The sequence below is a fragment of the Scylla paramamosain genome, chromosome 3 (assembly GCF_035594125.1).
Source record: "Scylla paramamosain isolate STU-SP2022 chromosome 3, ASM3559412v1, whole genome shotgun sequence".
Classification (NCBI taxonomy): Eukaryota; Metazoa; Arthropoda; class Malacostraca; order Decapoda; family Portunidae; genus Scylla; species Scylla paramamosain.
The window spans coordinates 16,450,724-16,473,451 of record NC_087153.1 but is presented as its reverse complement, the minus strand read 5'-3'; the positions used below and the strand labels follow the sequence as shown (position 1 = coordinate 16,473,451).

Genomic DNA, 22,728 nt, shown 5'->3' with positions numbered 1-22,728 from the left:
ATTCATACAAAATCTTGGTATTATGCAACAACCTTTTAATGGAACATAGACTGACATCTTCAACAGTGTCAGCTGACAAGGAATTCCAAATTGAAATGCATCTTACACTGAAGAATCCCTTTTTTGCAATCCAAACAGCTATGAGGTAGGAAGATCTTTAATGAGTGACCCCTGTTACCAACCACTGGAGCCAGATGAAATATATCAGGCACATTGATAGCTGAGAGACCATGAAATATTTTCCAGTATTTTTCTAGATCAGCACTTATTAGTTGCCCTTGAACAGAGTAGTACAAATCAGGATGTCAATCTGAATAGGAAAGATATTCCAAGTCAGAAATGTTCTTGTTCCACCTCCTTTGAACAGGTTCCAGAAGTGTGAGGTCCCCAGCATATCCCAAGGACCACGCACATGAGACATATGCAAGAGCTATGGTCTGATGTGAGAAATATAAAGAAAAAGCCTTCATAATCTTGGTGATCTGTTTATGGTTGACTTAATATATTTGTTGCTGAGCCACCTGCATTATTAGTTATGTCTGTTATGTTGGTGAAATTTCAAGGAGAGATTAACCGTAATACCAAGATCATCATCAGACTTCATGATTTTGATTGGAATATTGTTAATGTAATAAGATGAGTGTGGCCCAAGAAGAATCTAGTCCACATAAGAGTGATGGAAATGGAAAACAGCATATTTGTCAATGTTAAATTTCAATCTCCAAGATTCAGATCTACTACAAGTCAAGTTAATATTATGCTGAAGTTGGGCTGTATCACAAATGCTGAAGAAATATGATGATGGTTAACATACGAGTATAAGTAGAGCTTCAAATCATCAGCATATATTTCACATCCACCAGATCAGTCATGTAAACTTGTTCAGAAAACTATCATTATTCTGGTGAGCTATGGATGTGAAAAGTAACAATACAGGATATCTTGGAGGAGTTGGTACTTGTGCATGGAGATGTATGTGTTAATAAAGAAGGTAGCTTTCCTTTAGTTGTCCTTGGGTGGTTATCCACAGCTATGAATTAGTAAATGCTATCTATACCAGTATGAAAAAATTTGATCATTACATAAACTGTTTGATGCATCATGTGGTACTGGATTAGCAAGCCTACCACATTTCTGAGGGTCCTACACTGTTTTACAAATATCATCGTTGGTCGTGTCTAAATGGCCGTGTGAAAATCCTGAAGATAGTTTTCTGTATGAGTATACAACCTGATTAGTATAAATTAGTAAAAGGATAGGATCCAGCACTGAGCCCTGGGGTACCTCACTTAGTACAGGACATGCATAGCTCTCAGTACCAGACATTAACTCTCATTAACATATTTTGGAGGATTGCTTGCAAGCAACCAACTGAAAAGATCCAGAGATCCCAAGAGCATAAAGTTTGTGAATCAAGGTGTCATGGTGAATGACATGAAAGGCCTTATTGTAGTCAGAGAATACCACATCAACTGTATAACCACCATCTATGCAGGTAGTGATGTCATGGTATGTCAATATCAGTTGATTTCCTGTTGAATGATGATGCGTAAAATGAAGCTGAGAATGAGAAATAATTCCATTATCTTCAGAGTGTTGATAAAACTGGTGTGTCACAATTTGAGGCATCCCACATTTGAAGGGCTACTTGTGCCATCCCAGCCAAAACTGGGATAACTGTGTATAGCATTCTATTGAATGGAATGGATGAGTGTCCTGTCCAGATGTCCAGGAATGGATGAGTGTCCTGTCTGTAAGGTAAAAAATCTATACAAGGAAGGAATAATTTTGATGTCTAATCGACCATCAATGCAGGTATAACACTCTGCTGAGTAATATTCTGTAAATAACCATTATAATTTGGAAGATTTTCTTGGGCAAATGCTCTTGGCCAATGAGAGGCCAGTTGCATTCACCCACCATTAGTTCCTTTTATTTTGGTGTCTTGGTTGGGACAGAAAGGATGCTCCTAGCTTTTCTGCTGTATGTTAATAACTGGATGAGCAACCCTTAAGCCATTGCCCTGTTTCTTCACCATTTTTCCACTTTATGTTATTGTTAATATCATTATTTTGTGTTTTCATCTTCCAATATTCACAGATCATTATTGTGTGCAGGATTCAGAGAAGTAATGCACTCAAACTTTGGTAAGCTTCCAAACCATAAAACAATTTGCAAAAAATAAATAAAAAAAATTAGTTAGTGAATATCATCATGATTTTCATTGTCTACCAGTCATTTTTAGACCAAGTTCATTGTCATAGCATATATGATAAGAAAGTTATGGTTGTGGGTAGTTTGCCAAATTTTGAGCGCATTTTTCTCACTTTCTTTATTTTGTCACGTGCAGGCCTTCTAATTTGGGATGCCTCATTTGTTCTAAGGTCTTAACACAAATTAATGTTGAGCTAATTGGTCTATAGGTAAGAGGATTTGCTCTGGGGCCCTTTTCTAAAAATGGGAACGTTAAAAACTTTCCATAAATCTGGCAAATGCCCCATTGTTAAAGAGGATTTAAATATAACATATAAGGGATATGCAAGTTGATTGGCACAAGACTGGAGTGAGGGGGGGGATGAATGCCATCATGATCTGTGCTAGAAAAGACATCAAGAGACTTGAGATAATCTTTAACTGTGGACTGATCAAACTCATTGTTAGAGATAGAGCTGTCACAGGACTGATATTCAGCTGGGTTTGGCAGGTGTTGATTTTGAAACACTGAGGTGAAAGCCTTAACAAACACGTTAGCCATAACTTTGTAATCGTTGGTCATTTCCCCTTCTCTAGTCAGTAGAGGTCCTGCTGAGGGCTGACTGACCTTATGTGTAACATAGAAATGGAGTAGTTTCTTACAACAGACAGAATGGAATAGCTTAAGGTTGGTACTGAAGTGGTCATTCAAGGATAATTCATACTGAGACTGAACTGTGGTGCTATAGTTTCTGTACTGATAATTCAAATTGTTCAAATGAGCAAGAGCATTAGTGGCCAGCGGAGTGTCTGCCATGCACCACACACTGCTTTTATATGATAACTGAGCCACTTTTATTTTTTTTTAGTTCAGTAAGGCTAAGGTTGGTTTTGTAGGCCATGGAGGTAAGGAGACATTATGCTTGAAAGGTACAAATGTACTAAGAAGAGAAATTAGAATATTAATGCATTTTAAGTACTTATCATTGACAGAAAGGTGAGCTAATTCAAAATCCTAGTCTATATGAGAAAGATGTTTCCTAATTTTAGCATATTTCCCTTTATGTCAAGTTTTTAGGATTTGAGATTTGTCAGTTTCTGGAGTGTAATCAGGGGAAGAATGGTTGAACTGAAATACATAATGGAATGGTACTGTAGAATGATGGCACTGTGGAAAAGAGGATACCTATTGAACCAGTGTGGTCAGACTCAGAGGTCAATATCATGTCCAATATATATTTCCAGATGGTATGAATAGGTTCTTTAATCCATTGGGTTAGACCAAGGGAAGTGAAGCAATTGAGAAACAGGCATTGCTGAGCTGCACATGAGCAATTATGTCATCAGCTACCCCCTGTATGGTAGGAAGTTTAAAGCCACCAAGGAATGTTATTTCCGTATTGTTCCCCAAATTCATAATGAAGTCAAGAAGTATATCATTGTTTGTTGTAGTGTAGCAAGGAGGTCTGGAAACAACCACAACATAAATCTTGAAGTCAGGAAGGAAAACTGCATGTACATTAGGACAACATATGTCTACAGATGAAAAAGTAAAAAAGTTATATATATATATATATATATATATATATATATATATATATATATATATATATATATATATATATATATATATATATATATATATATATATATATATATATATATATATGAGACATGGATATGATCATGATTACTAATCAAAAAATCATAATCCATGGCTCTGATTACATAATCATAATTAAAGCATAATAAAAAAGTAGATAACTCATGTAATCATCAAATCATAATCATATTTTCTTGATAGTAATCAATGATTAAAATGTAATTATTGTGATTATCTCTTTGTAATTTCCATGAAGCACTTTGTTTTCAAGTCCAAGTATGTTTTGAAAGCTTACCACCATCTCATGTTTTTACTTGCTTGTCTCCCATGATATACGAGTATCAGTCAAATGCACACAAAGCCTATACATGTTTCAGCAGACTTGAAATGCAGTACTGGTAAAAATTATTGCTGCCAGGCTGGTGTGGGAGTGCACAGCCACAGGGTTATACGAGTATATGAAACATGTTGTCTGTGTAATCACTGTAATGTTTGTATCAATCGTGGAACTGTCTATCATTGTGTGTGTGTGTGTGTGTTGTAGTACTGTATCACGTAACACGTTTGTACTTGCATATGCAGCTGGCTATGTAAGGCAAACAACATGTTTGCACATGCATACACCACTGGCATGTAGGAAGAAGCAGTGCCTGTATCAGGAGTCAGTGGAAAAGCCTCCTGTCTAGTATCACATATTCGTCATTCTGCACTGGCATCTGACATTCTTGAAGGTTAATGCAGACCTCAGGCCAAAAATGCAACACGATGGAACAGCAGTAACAAGATGCTTCACTCCTTTCTGAATATTGATCCAGCCAAGCTTGATAAGTTACTGTCTAGGAAAGCTAACCAAATATGAACTTAATCTCATCAAAGAAATAACAGACATCTTGAGACCTTTTGAAGTAGCAACTCTAGAGCGTCAGGGGCAGAATGTTGTAACTTCAAGCAAAGTAATTCCATGTATTCATGTACTGAAAGCTGAGCTCAAACAACTGTCACAGACATACAAGTCAAAGATGAATGCTACTCTCAAAAGCTCAATCGAGAAAAGATTGAAGATCTATGAAGACATGGAGATGTTTCGGCTGGCTTCACTCCTAGATCCATGCTTTATGATGGACTGGTGCTCACCAGAAGTCATGTTCATGAAATCCCTACTGAAGTCTAAAGTAGATGAAATCATGCCTACTACCACTGAAGAAAAGGGTTCCCTCCAGGAAAATAAGGAGGCCCCTACAAAGAAGTGCAAGCTGTTCAGATTCATGACACCATCAGCATCAATGAGCTGATGGTGTAATGAGCAACCCTCTGTATATTAACGTCAACTTTATCACAAGTAGAATCCCACTTGAGTCAGCCAAGAACAGAGGCTTGACAGTGATCCCCTTCTCTTATGGGAACAGAATCAGTCAACATTACCTCAGCTAACTATACTGGCTCTTTGAAATCTGTGTATCCCAGCATCATCAGCTCCAGTTGAGAGACTTTTCTCTATTGCTGGGAAAGTCTTTCATCCTGAACGATGCAGAATGACCAATGTTCACTTTGAGGAGTTGATGTTTATCAAGTGTAACCAACTCATAGCAAATTAGACATTACATGAGCCTATAAGAAATCATATATATATAACAAGTTCTATATTTTTCAAAGAGAAATACTTTTTCATTATTGCTGTGAAAGCCTGTGATCATGATTTGAAATAAATTCATAGAAGTAATGTATTATGTACTGTAAAGCAAAAAAATAATAAAACCTCTTACACACAATGTATGTTTTGAATACCAATACTTTTTCATTATTGCTTATTCATTATTTAAGTGATTTAAATGGTTAAATGGTCATATTACTGTGCTCAAACATGGAGCAGTGCACCTAATAGATGTAGTTTGCTACCTATTTAGGCATTGTACTTAATCATTGCTAATCGTTATCTTTTTATAAATAATCACAGCATAATGTGATTATAATCATAATCTAATCCTATCATGCACAAAAAGAAAAAAAAAAGCAAAACTAAAGTAATCAGAATTTAATCACAATCAAAAAAGTATTCCAGACCATAATTAAAATAAAATCATAAAAATTTTTTATAATCATGCCCACATCTGAATATATATATATATATATATATATATATATATATATATATATATATATATATATATATATATATATATATATATATATATATATATACACACACACACACACACACACACACACACACACACACACACACATATATATATATATATATATATATATATATATATATATATATATATATATATATATATATATATATATATATATATATATATATATATATATATATATATATATATATATATATATATATATATATATATATATATATATATATATATATATATATATATATATAGACAAACCCCTTGTTTCATAAATGATGATATAGTATCAGTTCTGATTAAATTGTATTGATAGATATTTACAAGGGAATTAGAAATAGAAGAAGTGAGCCATGTTTCTGTTATAACAAAAAATACCTGTTATTGTTAATTAGAAAATATTTAGAGTAACATGTTTTGCTAAACGAACAGTTAACATTTGTAAATGCACTGTGTAGAATTTGAGTAAATTTTATACAAGTAGAGCCTAGAGAAATTTTGCTGCCTCTGCATGCTGCCTCTCTCTCTTGCTTAGAGCTTCACATTGTTTGAAAGCCAAGTTCCACGAACTTTACCTTTACTTAAGATCCTCATGTCAAGCCAGATCTTTTGCCTTTTCAAGTAGTTTATTTTGATGGTCAAAAATAGAGATCTTGTCCCTAAACAAGTTGGTGATAGTATTGATGCACACAACCTCATCCACAACAACCTCACTTCCAGTCAACCTCCTGGAATGATCCTTGAGTTTCTTTTTGACTCCCTCTTTAGAGGTGGCACCTGAACTTGTGATAATGATAGTCTTTTCTTTTTGTATGCTCATGCTGGGGGAGAGGGGGAAGACCTTTTGTAAGAAAGGGTTGGAGCAGTAATTGTAAAGAAATACCTTGTTCTTTCCTATGTTTTCTTTTTCAGTTTCTTTAAGCAATGTTAAGTTTTAGCTTCTGTTTGGAAAAAAATTATATATATATATATATATATATATATATATATATATATATATATATATATATATATATATATATATATATATATATATATATATATATATGAAATTATGAGTTATTTCTCCTGTCCTCCCTTGAATGTGATTATCATATTTTGATTTTTTATTTATTTATTTATTTTTTTTTTTAAATCCCTGATGACAGTTTTATTAAAGAAGTAGCATTTTCACTCCATTTCTATTCCAGAAGTGCGGAGCATCAGACAACCACATATTGATGGTGAAGAAGAGAAGGTTTTAGAAGAGGGTGATGACCTCATCCTGCATTGCAGAGGCTCCAAGCCCATGCATTGGTGTAGAGATCATGTCAGTATTCATTTTTTTCCTTCTTTTTATAGAATAGACTAGTAAACCTAATGTAATTTATCAATATGGATAATGTCTTTACTTTCATTCATTAATCATGTTGAGTTATAATTCTTTCATTTTTAGAATATCCACAGTATATGGACATGACACACTTTAGTCATTATAACCAGAATTTTTTTTTCATTAGATGTAGAAAATATCCTGTCACATCTAAATGTAGCTTATGTGTACCATCTTGCTTCATGTTTACTTACTCTTTTGTTCCTTTTACTAGTAAATTCTGAAACTCTTCCTTCTGTATTTCCTCCTGCCTGCAACTTAAGCTGTTTCAGAAGAGGAGTATTAAGACACCTCAGAAAAATTATATAGCTTCTTTCTCAGCCCTTCCACTCTTACTTTCTTTTTGGAATTGGCACGAGTGGAATCTTTATCCTTTTTCTCCCTCCTTGGTTAATCTCCCAGATATATGAAAAATATAATAATGAATAAATAAAGAAAGAATTCCCTTGCACATCATTTTGAGGTAGTCTTTTGCTAAGAATTTTAACATGAAATTTTGTACCTCATCTATTGCCAAATCAGCCTCCATGGGATTCATTACACTGTAATGTATAGCATTCTCTTTATCTACTTTTTCTCCCTTACAGATACTAATTCTGTAAGGGAACTTTATTTCATTATGTGTGGAATGGAGTAGATCTTGTAAAATGAGGGGAGGTTTGACCAGTGGGAAAACCCATATTTTATCAGAAAAAATAGGCACACTGTGTCCAACTTAACAGTGTAAAGAGCATCATTGGATGTGAAAATTTCACCCACAGGATCCCATGGTTGAAACAGCTACAATAAACTGGCCCTGCCCAGCAAAAAACACCCTCTACTCCTCCTTCCCCTGCCCCCCAAAAACCCATAATGAGTGCTGTTATAAACACATCCATCAGATAATGGAGTGTAAACCACTGTTAGAAAAGTTGCAAGGGAGAGTAATGAAGTATCCCCACTGCCTCTTGAAAAGCAGTTCATTCCAGGAAGACTTTTATAATAGTATCAGTTCAGATTCAAACACAAAATACTAGAATAAGCACTTACAAATGTATTGCCATTTTGTACTTATTCATGAGACGACATCGTGCACAACCATATACATGAAATATCCAGCACTCCAAGAAGAAAGATTATGGGAAAAGACCTATGGCCACATGAAGCATTTTGCAAAGATATTCAAATACCTAGTAATAAAAGACTTGCTAAGGGCCCTTTGACCTAATTCCTGTACCACAGATAGAAAAACTAGTGTGAAAGCACAGCTCCTCACCTAATTAGCTTTTGGGTTAGAGTCTGCAATTGCCTCCCTTTTGGGTTAGAATCTGGAACTGCTTCCTGAATGACAACAAATAATTTGAGACTAGGGAAACTGAACATAAACACACTCCTGCCCATGCCTCCGCCCCCCCCCCAAAAAAAAAAAAAAAAGTCCACTTCTATGATCTCTTGTATCTAGGATTGACTGAGTTGATACTCTGTATATATCTTCTCCCAAAGAAGATAATGTTTGGTTTCTCTGGCCAGCACCTAGATGCTAAGTGGAATCTTAAATGGAGATTGCCTCATTATCTGCATGTTTGCTCTTACCTTATCTTGGTCTTCCTTTCCCAGACAGTCAACAACTTATGAATCAAAAGAATGTGGAGTGTTCTTGAAGGGGTAAAAATGACTAATTCATTATAATATTTCCTTTGTGGTTACAGTTGATACAAAAGTTTTGTCATGAAGAATTTATTAAATTTTTGAACTTTTCAGGATGAATGTATGGAAAGTTATACCACAAATACAAGACAAAATGATGCAGCTTTCCCTTTTGTTTCCACACTTAAAGTAAGTATTTTTAGCTGTTGGATATATTGTGTTATGTATAACTGAAAACTGAATAATTTTCCCTGGGATTTTTTTTTTTTATAAGCATATTTTGCTGTCAGTGAACTTGTTTCATTGAATGAAAAAAAAAAAATTACCATTATGGACATTCTTTGAAATATAAGCAATAGCCATCATGTATACTTGTGCAAGATTCCATTCTTTGATTGTCTTTAGTCAAGGGTTCAAACACTGTGGAAAGATTATACTAGTCAGAATGTGAAGGAAATGCTTTATGATAGTCAAAGTCAGTTTTATTTTATTTTTTTTTTTTTTTTTTTTTTTTTGCAGGTTGCCTGCAAAATATTATTCCTTTTAATGTTGTGGTTGTGTCTCTTTTTGGTTTTCTGCCATGTATTTGAACTTTATGGAATATTTGCAATAAGAATAGCAAGGGAAGTTGCAATAAGAATAGCAAAGGAATACTGTTAGTGTAATCAACTCTACATGGTTAAAGCAGCTCTGCAAGTGTGTGGTTTATTTACATAATTTCAACAAGACTACTGTTCCAACAGAACACAAAACATTATCTTTGTTGGTATTTTTCTCAGTAACATAACCAGTCTTTTTTTTTTTAATACTGTAAATGAAAATAGGTTTACTTAATTAATTGTTTTGTAAAATCTCATCATAGAAGAAATCTTTTGTAAATTCTTATAGATTCTTTGAAGTTCTTGATGTAGTTAGAGGAATGACCTAGTGTATGTGGAAAAAAAACTATATACTGTGGAACCTTGGTCACTGAACACCTCCCTTTTTGAACAAATCGATTTTCAAACAAAGTTTTGAACTCATTATTGCTCTGGTTGCAGTACCATAATGCAGTTCTAGAACAAAGTTACCTGATTTCAAATATTAAATGACATAGCAAAAGCTGCCATTTATTACTAATTTACAGTTTCTATAAATATTTACTTTGTTTTTATATATTTGGAGGAGAGACAAAGAGTGTAAGACAGTAATTCAGTCTTTGAAATAAGGTAAATGTGGTCCCGTTGAAAAGCCTTGATGTAAACAAACTTCTCAGCGGTCAGGAGTAATCCCGAACCATTTGTGGCTCTCTCAACGTTATCACTACTGTACAATTGCATCTTTTCCAGTAGCTTTTTCCAGCAGCAAGATGGCTAAGTGTTATGATCACCTTCATTTTGGTGGTCCTCTCTCTGTCCCTCTGTGAGACTTCCCTCAGTAGATAGGTGACAAAGAGAATACCTGCACAGTCTAAACAGTATCTTCTGATGAGCTGTGTCACCAAGTTCATTCATTCTGGATAAATAATTTGTGAGCTGGGAATGGTAAGAATTTAAGACTAGGTGTGAAGTGCGAGGGTACTGTATACATTTGTTGTGTTATCTCAAATGTAGTAGTGCAAATGTAGTCATTTTGATTTTTTTTTTTAATTGTGGAATTTTTTTTTATATTACTTTCTGGTTCCATGGAACCAATTAATTTTTTCCCATAGGTTCTTCAGCTGCCATAACACATATTTGCAATAACAAATGCTACATTGGAACAAATTATGTTCATTGTTGCATACCATACTGTATATATATATATATATATATATATATATATATATATATATATATATATATATATATATATATATATATATATATATATATATATATATATATATATATATATATATATATAAAAGATATGGCTCCAAGCTAACAACTTTATGACTAGCAAGGTTTTATCTGTCTCTTTAAGATCACTAATTGCATGGCCTTACTTTTCCAGGAAGAGGCAGTAGACACCTGCCGAAACGATAATTACTCCGAGTGAGGTCTAAAGCACTGTTCAGGGGGTGCTGTAAACTTATCATTAAACCCAGCTGTGACCTCACTGAACGTTTCCCTTTGTGTCTCACAACACAAGGGGGCAGTCACAGCCTGCCCTCTAAAGACAACTCTCTTCCTCCTCACAAAACTACAAGCACCTAATAACACACACACCCTTCACCCAAAAATTTTAAAATCATCATGGCGACTCCTACACCAGCCTCGGAGTCCCCATCTGGGGAGGGGACCATGAATGTCCCCAGGTCGGACTGCCTTTCTGTCGACGACCCTAAATGTCTTGACACCCCCCCTCAACTTTTTCTTCATTAACTTCTGCAACATTCGCGGTCTAAGATCTAATTTTTAATCTGTAGAACACCACCTCTCCTCTTCTAAACCTCATCTTATTTTCCTCACTGAAACTCAGGTGTCTGAGGCAACTGACAGTAGCCCCTTTTCTGTTCCTTCCTACTTTCTCTATCCTCATTTTCGATCCAAAGCTGGATGCTGCGTTTATGTGCGCAATGACTTAACCTGCTCTCGTGCCCACGCTCTTGAATCTTCCGAGTTTTCCACCATCTGGCTACGACTACAGAGTCACTCTCATACTAAATTTATCTGTGCTGTATACCTCTCTCCTAACTCCTCTGACTATAAGAAATTCTTTGACTACTTAACTTCCAAAGTGGAGCACATTTTGACCCTCTTCCCTTTTGCAGAGATCTCCATTTTTGGAGACTTCAATGTTCACCACCAGCTTTGGCTTTCCTCTCCCTTCACTGACCATCCTGGTGAACTAGCCTACAACTTTGCTATCCTCCACAACCTAGAGCAATTGGTGCAACACCCTACTCGTATTCCTGACCGTCTTGGAGATACGCCCAACATTCTTGACCTTTTCCTGACCTCTAATTCTTCTGCTTATGCTGTCACCCTTTCTTCTCCGTTGGGCTCCTCCGATCATAATCTCATATCTTTATCTTGTTATATCACTCCAATCCCTCCTCAGGATCCCCCTAAGCGAAGGTGCCTCTGGCATTTTGCCTCTGCTAGTTGGGGGGGACCTGAGGAGGTATTTTGCTAATTTTCCTTGGAATGACTACTGCTTCCGTGTCAGAGACCCGTCTTTGTGTGCTGAGCGCATAACAGAGGTGATAGTGTCTGGCATGGAGGCGTACACTCCTCAATCTTTTTCTTGTCCTAAACCTTCTAAACCTTGGTTTAACACAGCTTGTTCTCGTGCTATACATGATAGAGAGGTGGCCCACAAAAGGTACTTAAGCCTTCCATCACCAGAATCTCATGCACTTTATATTTCTGCCCGGAACCATGCCATATTGGACATATCAAAAGCCTTTGATAGAGTCTGGCACAAAGCTTTGATTTCTAAACTACCCTCCTTCGGTTTTTATCCTTCTCTCTGTAACTTCATCTCAAGTTTCCTTTCTGACCATTCTATTGCTGCTGTGGTAGACGGTCACTGTTCTTCTCCTAAATCTATTAACAGTGGTGTTCCTCAGGGTTCTGTCATGTCACCCACTCTCTTGTTATTCATTAATGATCTTCTAAACCAAACTTCTTGTCCTATCCACTCCTACGCTGATGATACCACCCTGCACTTTTCCATGTCTTTTCTTAGACGTCCAACCCTTCGGGAGATAAACATATCACGCAGGGAAGCCACAGAACGCCTGACTTCTGATCTTTCTAAAATTTCTGATTGGGGCAGAGCAAACTTGGTATTGTTCAATGCCTCAAAAACTCAATTCCTCCATCTATCAACTCGACACAACCTTCCAGACAACTATCCCCTCTTCTTCAATGACACTCAACTGTCCCCCTCTTCTACACTGAACATCCTCGGTCTGTCCTTTACTTATAATCTGAACTGGAAGCTAAAACAGCTTCTATGAAGTTAGGTGTTCTGAGACGTCTCCGCCAGTTTTTCTCACCCCCCCAGCTGCTAACTCTGTACAAGGGCCTTATCCGTCCATGTATGGAGTATGCTTCACATGTCTGGGGGGTTCCACTCATACTGCTCTTCCAGGCAGGGTGGAACCAAAAGCTTTTCGTCTCATCAACTCCTCTCCTCTAACTGACTGTCTTCAGCCTCTCTCTCACCGCCGCAATGTTGCATATCTAGCTGTCTTCTACCACTATTTTCATGCTAACTGCTCTTCTGATCTTGCTAACTGCATGCCTCCCCTCCTTCCGCGGCCTCGCTGCACAAGACTTTCTTCTTTCTCTCACCCCTATTCTGTCCACCTCTCTAATGCAACAGTTAACCAGTATTCTCAATCATTCATCCCTTTCTCTGGTAAACTCTGGAACTCCCTGCCTGCTTCTGTATTTCCACCTTCCTACGACTTGAATTCCTTCAAGAGGGAGGTTTCAAGACACTTATCCACCAATTTTTGACCACTGCTTTGACCCTTTTATGGGACTGGCATTTCAGTGGGCATTTTTTTATTAGATTTTTGTTGCCCTTGGCCAGTATCCTTCCTACATAAAAAAAAAAAAAAAAAAATCCATTGTTTTGTGTTCTTAATAACTTGATAAAAGGATAAGTATATTTGTGATGATATGTTTACTTTATTTCTTCCATAAACAGATAGAAGAATTAATTTCATTGGATACTGGATATTACTATTGCCATTACAATGATTCGACAGACTTCAAGAATGACAAGGAAAGAACAGACTCTGTCTATGTGTATGTACATGGTAAGGAATTCAAGTTTCTATTTTGTTCTATTTTTTTATGTTGAGCCAGTTATTTCATAGAGAGAAATGCCATTTGCAGCAGTGATTTATAATAACATTTTGTTGTCTCAGATAAGAATATATTCTTGATTATTAATATACAGTAAACTCTCATTATATTGGTCTAATTGGGGGAAGCCACTGATGATAAAGGCAAAGGTTTGATAAATGCGGCAATGTGAGGAGTTCCAGTCCATAAAGTAAACTAATGGTAATAAATATAAAAAAGCTTGATATAATTATGGCTATTGATAAAATTCTTTGTTTACCACAATTTCTTTCTCATGAGAACAATTAAAGCACTATATTTAGGCAAAAATGTACTTATTGTGTTAAGCCACATACATACTTACCTACATATGGCAATGATTTAATTTTTGCTCCCAAACCCCTCCCTCACCCCATTCTTGACCTGGCCTGACCCATGACTCACCAGTTAGGAACTTTTTTTCCTGCCCTGACTATCCATAGGGATGAAAATACAGTATAGTAACCAGATTTCATAAAAAAAATTTGGCAAATGGTAGGCAATGTATGGCAGATAGACAAACACTAAATTATGACAAATACCATAATTATGGCAGACAGTGTAACTTTGGTGGGTGCAATGTGTGCTCATCACCACTACCACCCACAATCTTCCTCCCTCCCCTCCATCCTCACTCACTTCTTTGCCACCACCAGATGTTCCGCCTCATTTACCGACATTTGTCTGGCAAATTGGATGGTCCATAGGCCATACATGTCTGATAAATGCAAATTGCAATATAACGGGGTTCAATATAATGAGAATTTGCTGTATATCATTAAATGGATCTCTTCATTTTGATTCATTTGAATCTCATATCAATCAGAAATTTATATAATATTGTAATAAGAGTATAACTTTTTGTAATTTGTATCATGTGAAATGTCTTAGTGGCTGTGGATAGTGACACTATAGGATAGGGTAGGATAGCTTTGGCCAAATTAAGCAAAGCAAGCAAGTTCATGTAATAATGTAACTGGTATGCCTTTTGCCATCAGTCAGTAGTGCTTTCTCCTCCCCATCCTACAGTGTAGTAATTCAGAAGAGAAATGGTTACTATCTATGTACACTCATACTTTGGTACTTTGGACCTCGCTTTAATGGATTTTGGAAGCAGTGGGCAAAATCTGGAGCAGATGACTCAATTTGAAAGTCCTGTGCACTGTGGATGGAGCTGTAGCATTTTTTTTTTTTTTTCTTCTTTATGTAGGAGGGATACTAGCCAAGGGCAACAAAAATCCAATAAATAAAAAAGCCCACTGAGATGCCAGTGCCAGAAAATGGTCCAAAGCGGTAGTCAAAAATTGAAGTATAAGTGTCTTGAAACCTCCCTCTTGAAGGAATTCAAGTCATAGGAAGGTGGAAATACAGAAGCAGGCAGGGAGTTCCAGAGTTTACCAGAGAAAGGGATGAATGATTGAGAATACTGGTTAACTCTTGCATTAAAGAGATGGACAGAATAGGGGTGAGAGAAAGAAGAAAGTCTTGTGCATCAAGGCTGTGGGAGGAGGGGAAGCATGCATTTAGCAAGATCAGAAGAGCAGTTAGCATGAAAATAGTGGTAGAAGACAGCTAAAGATCCAACAATGCAGCAATGAGAGAGAGGCTGAAGACACTCACTTAGAGGAGAGGAGTTGATGAGTCAAAAAGCTTTTGATTCCACCCTGTGTAGAAGAGCGGTATGAGTGAAACCCCCCCAGACACGTGAAGCATACTCCATACATGGATGGATAAGGCCCTTGTACAGAGTTAGCAGCTGGGAGGAGGGGTGAGAGAAACTGGTGGAGACGTCTCAGTATGCCTAACATCATAGAAGCTGTTTTAGCTAGAGATAAGATGTGAAGTTTCCAGTTCAGATTATAAGTAAAGGACAGACAGGATGTTCAGTGTAAAAGAGGGGGACAGTTAAGTGTCATTGAAGAAGAGGGGATAGTTGTCTAGAAGGTTGTGTCAAGTTGATAGATGGAGGAATAGAGTTTTTGAGGCATTGAACAATACCAAGTTTGCTCTGCCCCAATCAGAAATTTTAGAAAGATCAGAAGTCAGGCATTCTGTGGCTTCCCTGCATGAAATGTTTACTTCCTGAAGGGTTGGACATCCATGAAAAGACATGAAAAAAGTGCAGGGTGGTATCATCAACGTAGGAGTGGATAGGACAAGAAGTTTGGTTTAGGTCATTGATGAATAATAAGAAGAAAGTGGGTGACAGGACAGAACCTTGAGGAACACCACTGTTAATAGATTTTGGAGAAGAACAGGGACCGTCTAACACAGAGGCAGTAGAATGGTCAGAAAGGAAACTTGAGATTAAGTTACAGAAAGAAAGATAGAATCCGTTGGAGGTTAGTTTGGAAATCGAAGCTTTGTGTCAGACTCTATTAAAAGCTTTTGATATGTCCAAGGCAGCAGCAAAAGTTTCACCAAAATCTCTAAAAGAGGATGACCAAGACTTGGTAAGGAAAACCAAAAGATCACCAGTTGAGCAGCCTTGATGGAACCCATACTGGTGATCAGATAGAAGGTTGTGAAGTGATAGATGTTTAAGAATCTTCCTGTTGAGGATAGATTCAAAAACTTTAGATAGGCAGGAAATTAAAACAATAAGACGGTAGTTTAAGGGATTAGAACGGTCACTCTTTTTAAGAACAGGCTGAATGTAGGCAAACTTCCAGCAAGAATGAAAGGTAGATATTGACAGACATAGCTGAAAGAGATTGACTAGGCAAGGTGCAAGCATGGAGGCACAGTTTTGGAGAACAATAGGAGGGACCCCATCAGTTCCATAAGCCTTCTGAGGGTTTAGGCCAGCGAGGGCATGAAAAACATCATCACGAAGAATTTTAATAGGTAGCATGAAGTAGTCAGAGGGTGGAGGAGAAGGAGGAACAAGCCCAGAATCTTCCAAGGTAGAGTTTTTAGCAAAGGTTTGAGTGAAGAGTTCACCTTTAGAAATAGATGTGATAACAGTGGTGCCATCTGGTTGAAATAAAGGAGGGAAAGAAGAAGAAGCAAAATTATTGGAGATATTTTTGGCTAGATACCAGAAGTCACGAGGAGAGTTAGATCTTGAAAGATTCTGACACTTTCTGTTAATGAGGGAGTTTTTGGCCAGTTGGAGAACAGACTTGGCATGGTTCTGGGCAGAAATATGCTGGACATGAGCCACTGCTTTGAGAGCTGACCACTTGTTGCTGGCAGTCAGTTTGTTTACATCAGTGTAACAACGTGTGTAGCTCATTGTTCCATGGTTTTTGCTCTTTTTATGTGTTGTGTTTGAATTATCATAATTTTCTATAACCATGCCATCTGGAGGAAAAGTAGAAAAAACAGCCAGTGAATGACTTGATACAATGTGCTCTCTCTCTCTCTCTCTCTCTCTCTCTCTCTCTCTCTCTCTCTCTCTCTCTCTCTCTCTCTCTCTCTCTCTCTCTCTCTCTCTCTCTCTCTCTCTCTCTCTCTCTCTCTCTCTCTCTCTCTCTCTCTCTCTCTCTCTCTCTCTCTGTGTGTGTGTGTGTGTGTGTGTGTGTGTGTGTGTGTGTGTGTGTGTGTGTGTGTGTGTGTGTGTGTGTGTGTGTATTTACCTATTTGTGGTTTATGGGAGGGCAGTAATCTCATAGTATCCCATCACTGTATCTATCCAGTTTGGTCTTAAAAAGCATGGACAGTAATGGCATTGACAATGTCTTCACTGAGTTTATTCCATTTGTTCACACTTCGGTGAGGAAAACTATACTTCTTGATGTCTCTTCTACTGTTAACTTTCTTCAGCTTCTTACTCTGTCTAAATTTTTAAAACATTCTTTGTCCACATTTTTCATACTATTTATCATTCTATAGATGTTTATTAAATCTCTCTCCCATTTTCAAGGGTAGGAATTTCCAACATTCTTAATCTCTCTTCATAGGTCAACTTAACTCCAGAACCATCTTAGTGACTGCTCTTTGTACTCTTTCCAATTTTATAATATTCCTCCTTGTGTGAGGAGACCACACCACTGCTGCATATTCCAATTTTGGAATATGGAAATCAACAACTTTTTTTATCATTCCTTCATCCAAATATGAGAATGCCATTCTCACCATTTTCAACAAATTCATTATCTCTCCAGTAAATTTATCAATGTGCCTGTCTGGAGTCAAATTTCCAGTAACTGTTACTCCCAAATCCACTTTTTTTTTTTTTTAACTCCACCATTCATCTCACAATGATATTTTATTCTTTTTTTTACTCTTGCCAAACTTCATTACTTTACATTTATTTAAATTGAATTCTATTTGCCAAGATTTACTCCATCTATTTATCTTATTTAAATCATCTTGCAATCCCATACAGTCATTTACATTTTCTACCCTTTTCATCAGTTTGGCATCATCCTCAAATAAGATCATATAACTATCTATTTCTTCATTCATGTCACTCACATACATTACAAACATTATCGGTCTGAACACTGACCCCTGTGGGACACCACTAGTTACTTTCAGCCAAGATGAATTTTAGTCTTGTATTGCTGTTCTCATCTCTCTATCATCCAGATAATCTTCCATCCACTCCAGCAGTTATCCTCCAATTTTTCCATAATTTTTTATCTTCCATAGCAATCTTTGTTATGGTACTTTGTCAGACACTTTCTTCAAGTCTAAGCAGACACCATCCACCCATCCATCTCTCTCCTGTACAATATCGACTACCCTTGAATAAAAAGCACAATAAGTTCATGGAGCATGATCTTGCTTTTCTAAATCCAAATTGACAATTTGCCAAAACTTTATCTCTTTCCAAGTGTTCCATCCATTTTTCCTTTATTGTTCTTTCACATAGTTTTCCTACAACACTAGTCAAGGACACTGGTCTATAATTTAGTGAGTTTTCTTTATTTCCTCCTTTAAATATTGGTATAATATTTGCTCTCTTCCAAAATTTTTGGTACTCTTCCCTGCGACAATGATGTCACCACTAGACTGTGAATTTTATCAGCCGGTTGTTCTCTACATTCCTTCAATAATCCAAACTCCATCTGGACCAGATGCTTTATTTACATCTAGTTCTTCCATCATCTTAAGTATTTCCTCATAACTGACTGGGACTGTACCTAGTAGATTCCTTACCAACTTAACCCTTCCAGCATCAAACTCCCCTACATAGTTCATAACCTCTGCCATGTCCTTTGCATCCTCATAGACTTTTCCTTCAACTTTCAATCTTGATACACCCTTCTTCTTCATCTTCCTATTAATATGTCTAAAGAATAGTTTGGGTTCATTTATACTTTTTTCTATTATATCTCTTTCATAGTTTCTTCTCTCCATTCTTATTATCTCAATGTACTTGTTTCTAGCATCAATATATTCCTCCCCATCTGCTCTCAGTTTTCCTCTTCTTCCATCTATTCCAAGCATTTAACTTACAATTTCTAGCCTTTTTGCATTTTGTATTGAACCCTTCCTTACCCTTTCTACATCTTGCTCCTTTAGGTACAAATTTCTCCCCAGCAGAATTATATATCCTTATAAATTCATCCCTTTTTCCCAAACCTCTGCATTTTCAAAGTCTTTCCAGTCCATGGCAACAAAGTACTTTCTTAATTTTTCAAAGTCAGCTTTACTATATTTAATTTTTTTATCTTATAATTTTCTAGCTTTACTATATTTAAATTTTTTTACCTTATAATTTTCATCATTGATTACATTTTCATTTTTCAAATTAAATTCCATCAACACATGGTCACTTTTACCTAGAGGGCTATTACAGTGTATAGTTTCAATAATTTCCATGTCCTTGGTAAGCACTAAATCAAGTCTTGATGGTTTATCTCTTCCACTAAATCTGGTGTCACTATCAACCCACTGAGTCATCAAGTTTTCTACCACCCAGTTTAATAGTCCATTACTCCATAAGTTTTTACTTTCAGTAGTTGTCAATGTCTCCCAATTTATCTCCTTACAATTAAAATCACCAACAACACCTATATCACTACTTTCCATCACAATCTTTTTAAGACCTTTTAACACATTTACCAACATCTCTTCATGCTCTTCTTTTTGCCAAGGATTGGTCATAGGTGGCACATACACTCCTACATAATTCATTATCCTTCCATTTCCACTTTTAATCATCACTTGTAGAATTTCAGACTTGTCTTCACTTTTTATTACCGTTTCCACTTTAACTCATTTTCTGGTCAGAATGATCACTCCACCTCCTCCCTTGTCACTTCTATTTTTCATCCATAAATCATATTTATCATCACCAATGTCAGGAGTTCCCCATTCATTTTTCCATTTTGTCTCACATAATACAACAACATTTGGTGTGGTTCTGTTTAATAACTCATTTAATTCCATTTTTGTTGACATTAATCCATTTACATTAGTATAACATACTTGACTTACTGTTTGATGTACCATTTCTTTATTCTCATATCTCTTACTCTCCAGAAAAAGTTCCCCTCTTCCTCTTCCATTCTTTTTTTTTCTTTTTTTTTTTTATAGCTTCACTTACTAGCACCTTTTGCTTCAACCTTTCAATCTCATCCATATCCCTGTTTACCCATACATTCTTATATTCTTCATCTCCAGACAACCTCCAAGACCCATTAATTACCTCTTCTCCATGTTGCAAACCTTATTCTTATAGGTGTCATTTTTTTCTTCATATTTCCCAATTCTATGGAACTCTTCCACTTGCTTTACTACCTGACTGTCTTCACCCATCACTTTCTTCAGTAACTTATTCCTTTTCCTCTCTTTGAATTCTGCTTACTATTTTCTCTTTCTTTAAACCAAATACAGTTACTTGTATATATTTTTCAACAATGTCCCTCACTAACATTTGCTCTTCTTTAATAACATTTACCCCTTTCTGTCTCAGGTTTTGTTTCTCATTTTCTTGTTATTCTATTATTTTCTTTGGTGACTCTTCTTTAAATTTATGTTCATTAACCACTTATTTTGCCTCATTTCCACATCCTTTACACTTGCCTTCATTTCCTCATTTCCTTTCTGAACACTTTCTACTTTTCCTGTATTTGTTTCTCAAACAGTCATTTCCCACCTTTAACTTATCATTTTTATCTTCCATCTCAGTCAACTTTGTTGTCATAGTCACCAGCTCCTTACCAGTCTCCATCTGGTGTGCCTTCAATGTCTTTGTTCTCTCCAGTAACTTGTCCATCATTTCTTCCATATGCAAAATTTTTCTACACTACAATCTATAATTCAGTTCTCTTTCTTCTCCAGTAGAACCTTCAAAGGATCCCCTTTTCTTTGGGGTGCTGCCCTCTGCCATGTTTGTCCAAAATGTAAGCAAACCAAACTTTCCTAGAGACAAAATAACTATACTCACAGTACTGTTTCTCCCATTCTTATTTATCACCTAGGTATTTCTGGGTCTTCATAACATATCTTGTTTCACCATGAGCAATTTGTGTTATTCTGTCCTTTTATATGCAGAACACTAGAAAACATGTCCTGTCAACTCTGCCACTGCATGTGTGTGTGTGTGTGTGTGTGTTAACTTATGTGAGAGAGAGAGAGAGAGAGAGAGAGAGAGAGAGAGAGAGAGAGAGAGAGAGAGAGAGAGAGAGAGAGAGAGAGAGCACATGTGCTGTGCCACTGGCCACTGTCAAGGTCACCTACTGGCAGTCACACAGCCACAGTTCATCTCTCCTCTCTCTCTCTCTCTCTCCTCTCTCTCTCTCTCTCTCTCTCTCTCTCTCTCTCTCTCTCTCTCTCTCTCTCTCTCTCTCTCTCTCTCTCTCTCTCTCTCTCTGTGTGTGTGTGTGTGTGTGTGTGTGTGTGTGTGTGTGTGTGTGTGTGTTAACTTATCTTAGAGAGAGAGAGAGTTATATCTTGCTGTACAGCTACTTCATCATCTTCATTCATCTCATACATCATCAATGAGTACCTGTACTGATTTTTCTTATTTATAGAGACAATAAATAGGCATTTTAGTGGTAGTATCAATATAATGCAGATATTAGCAATTCATGGGTGCCTTTGGAACATAATCCTGTGAAAAACTGGGGTTTCACTTGTCAGTATCTACAGACAAACGGCTCCATCAGACCAATGTTCCCCTCTTTTAGTCCATAGTACTGAGGTATGAGTGTGTATGAATTCAAGATGCATCAGAACTCCCCATGTACAACTAATTTTATCCTTGAAATTGATGAACACTCATTAACCAGTATTTGTCAAGTAAGATGATGATATCATTGATGATGATAGCATTAACTTTCAGTAACATCTGTTGCTCCACGTAGTGAGACATTTGCGTCGTTCTTGTGTATTCGTTATGCATTTTGTATCTAAGCAATTTCTAATGTGATTTTATACATCATTCCACAGGAGGAAATGAAATTTTTGTGATGCACTACCTTAACCCTAAACAAAAAGAAATTGGAAAGACTTTGCATATTGAATGTGGAGTCCTTCACCCTCTCTACAGTGTCACCCTAAAACTAGACGGCAAAGATGTACGTATAATTAGTATTAGTATTATTATGCTACTTTGTGTGTGTGTGTGTGTGTGTGTGTGTGTACACATTAAAGTATATAAGAATTTATCCTGTTCTAGTATATAAGGTGTGAACTACACTCACATAATGCTTTTGTTTCCTTATCTCTATTTGTCCAGTTTTTTCCTAAGTTGATGCTCATATTTCTTGCCTCATCATTTCTAGTATTCCATTCTAGATATTAATATTTTCATAAGGGAAGCAGTACTTTTTATTATTTAAAGATCTCTCTTTCTCATCTTCTGTATCTTTGAAATATGTAGGGAGACGTAGGTTAAAAGATCAGATGGAGGTCTTTAAGTAATATATGGATTATAGCAAGGGTGACATAAGCAAAATTCTCTGGGCTATTAATTGGGACAGGACAAAAAGTAATAGGTTCAGGCTTGATTAAGTTGGATTTAAAAAAAAAAAATGGGAAGTATTTAGTACTCAAATAGAGTGTTAGATGAATAGT

General features: G+C 36.4%; 1 protein-coding gene across 10 annotated transcripts in view; it reads left to right on the top strand.

Moving 5' to 3' along the window:
• Positions 1-22,728, top strand: part of LOC135091530 (vascular endothelial growth factor receptor 2-like) — a 166,232-nt gene that overhangs the window by 27,664 nt on the left and 115,840 nt on the right. For 7 of the 10 annotated variants that reach the window (XM_063989272.1, XM_063989292.1, XM_063989278.1 and 4 more), the window contains 4 exons: positions 7,140-7,258; positions 9,062-9,136; positions 13,574-13,685; positions 22,102-22,229. In XM_063989272.1, the coding sequence (XP_063845342.1) occupies positions 7,140-7,258; positions 9,062-9,136; positions 13,574-13,685; positions 22,102-22,229 (434 nt within the window). Of the gene's footprint in view, positions 1-7,139; positions 7,259-9,061; positions 9,137-13,573; positions 13,686-21,031; positions 21,054-22,101; positions 22,230-22,728 lie in introns of those variants that run through there. The other 3 variants (XM_063989285.1, XM_063989327.1, XM_063989328.1) reach the window with 3 other exon arrangements.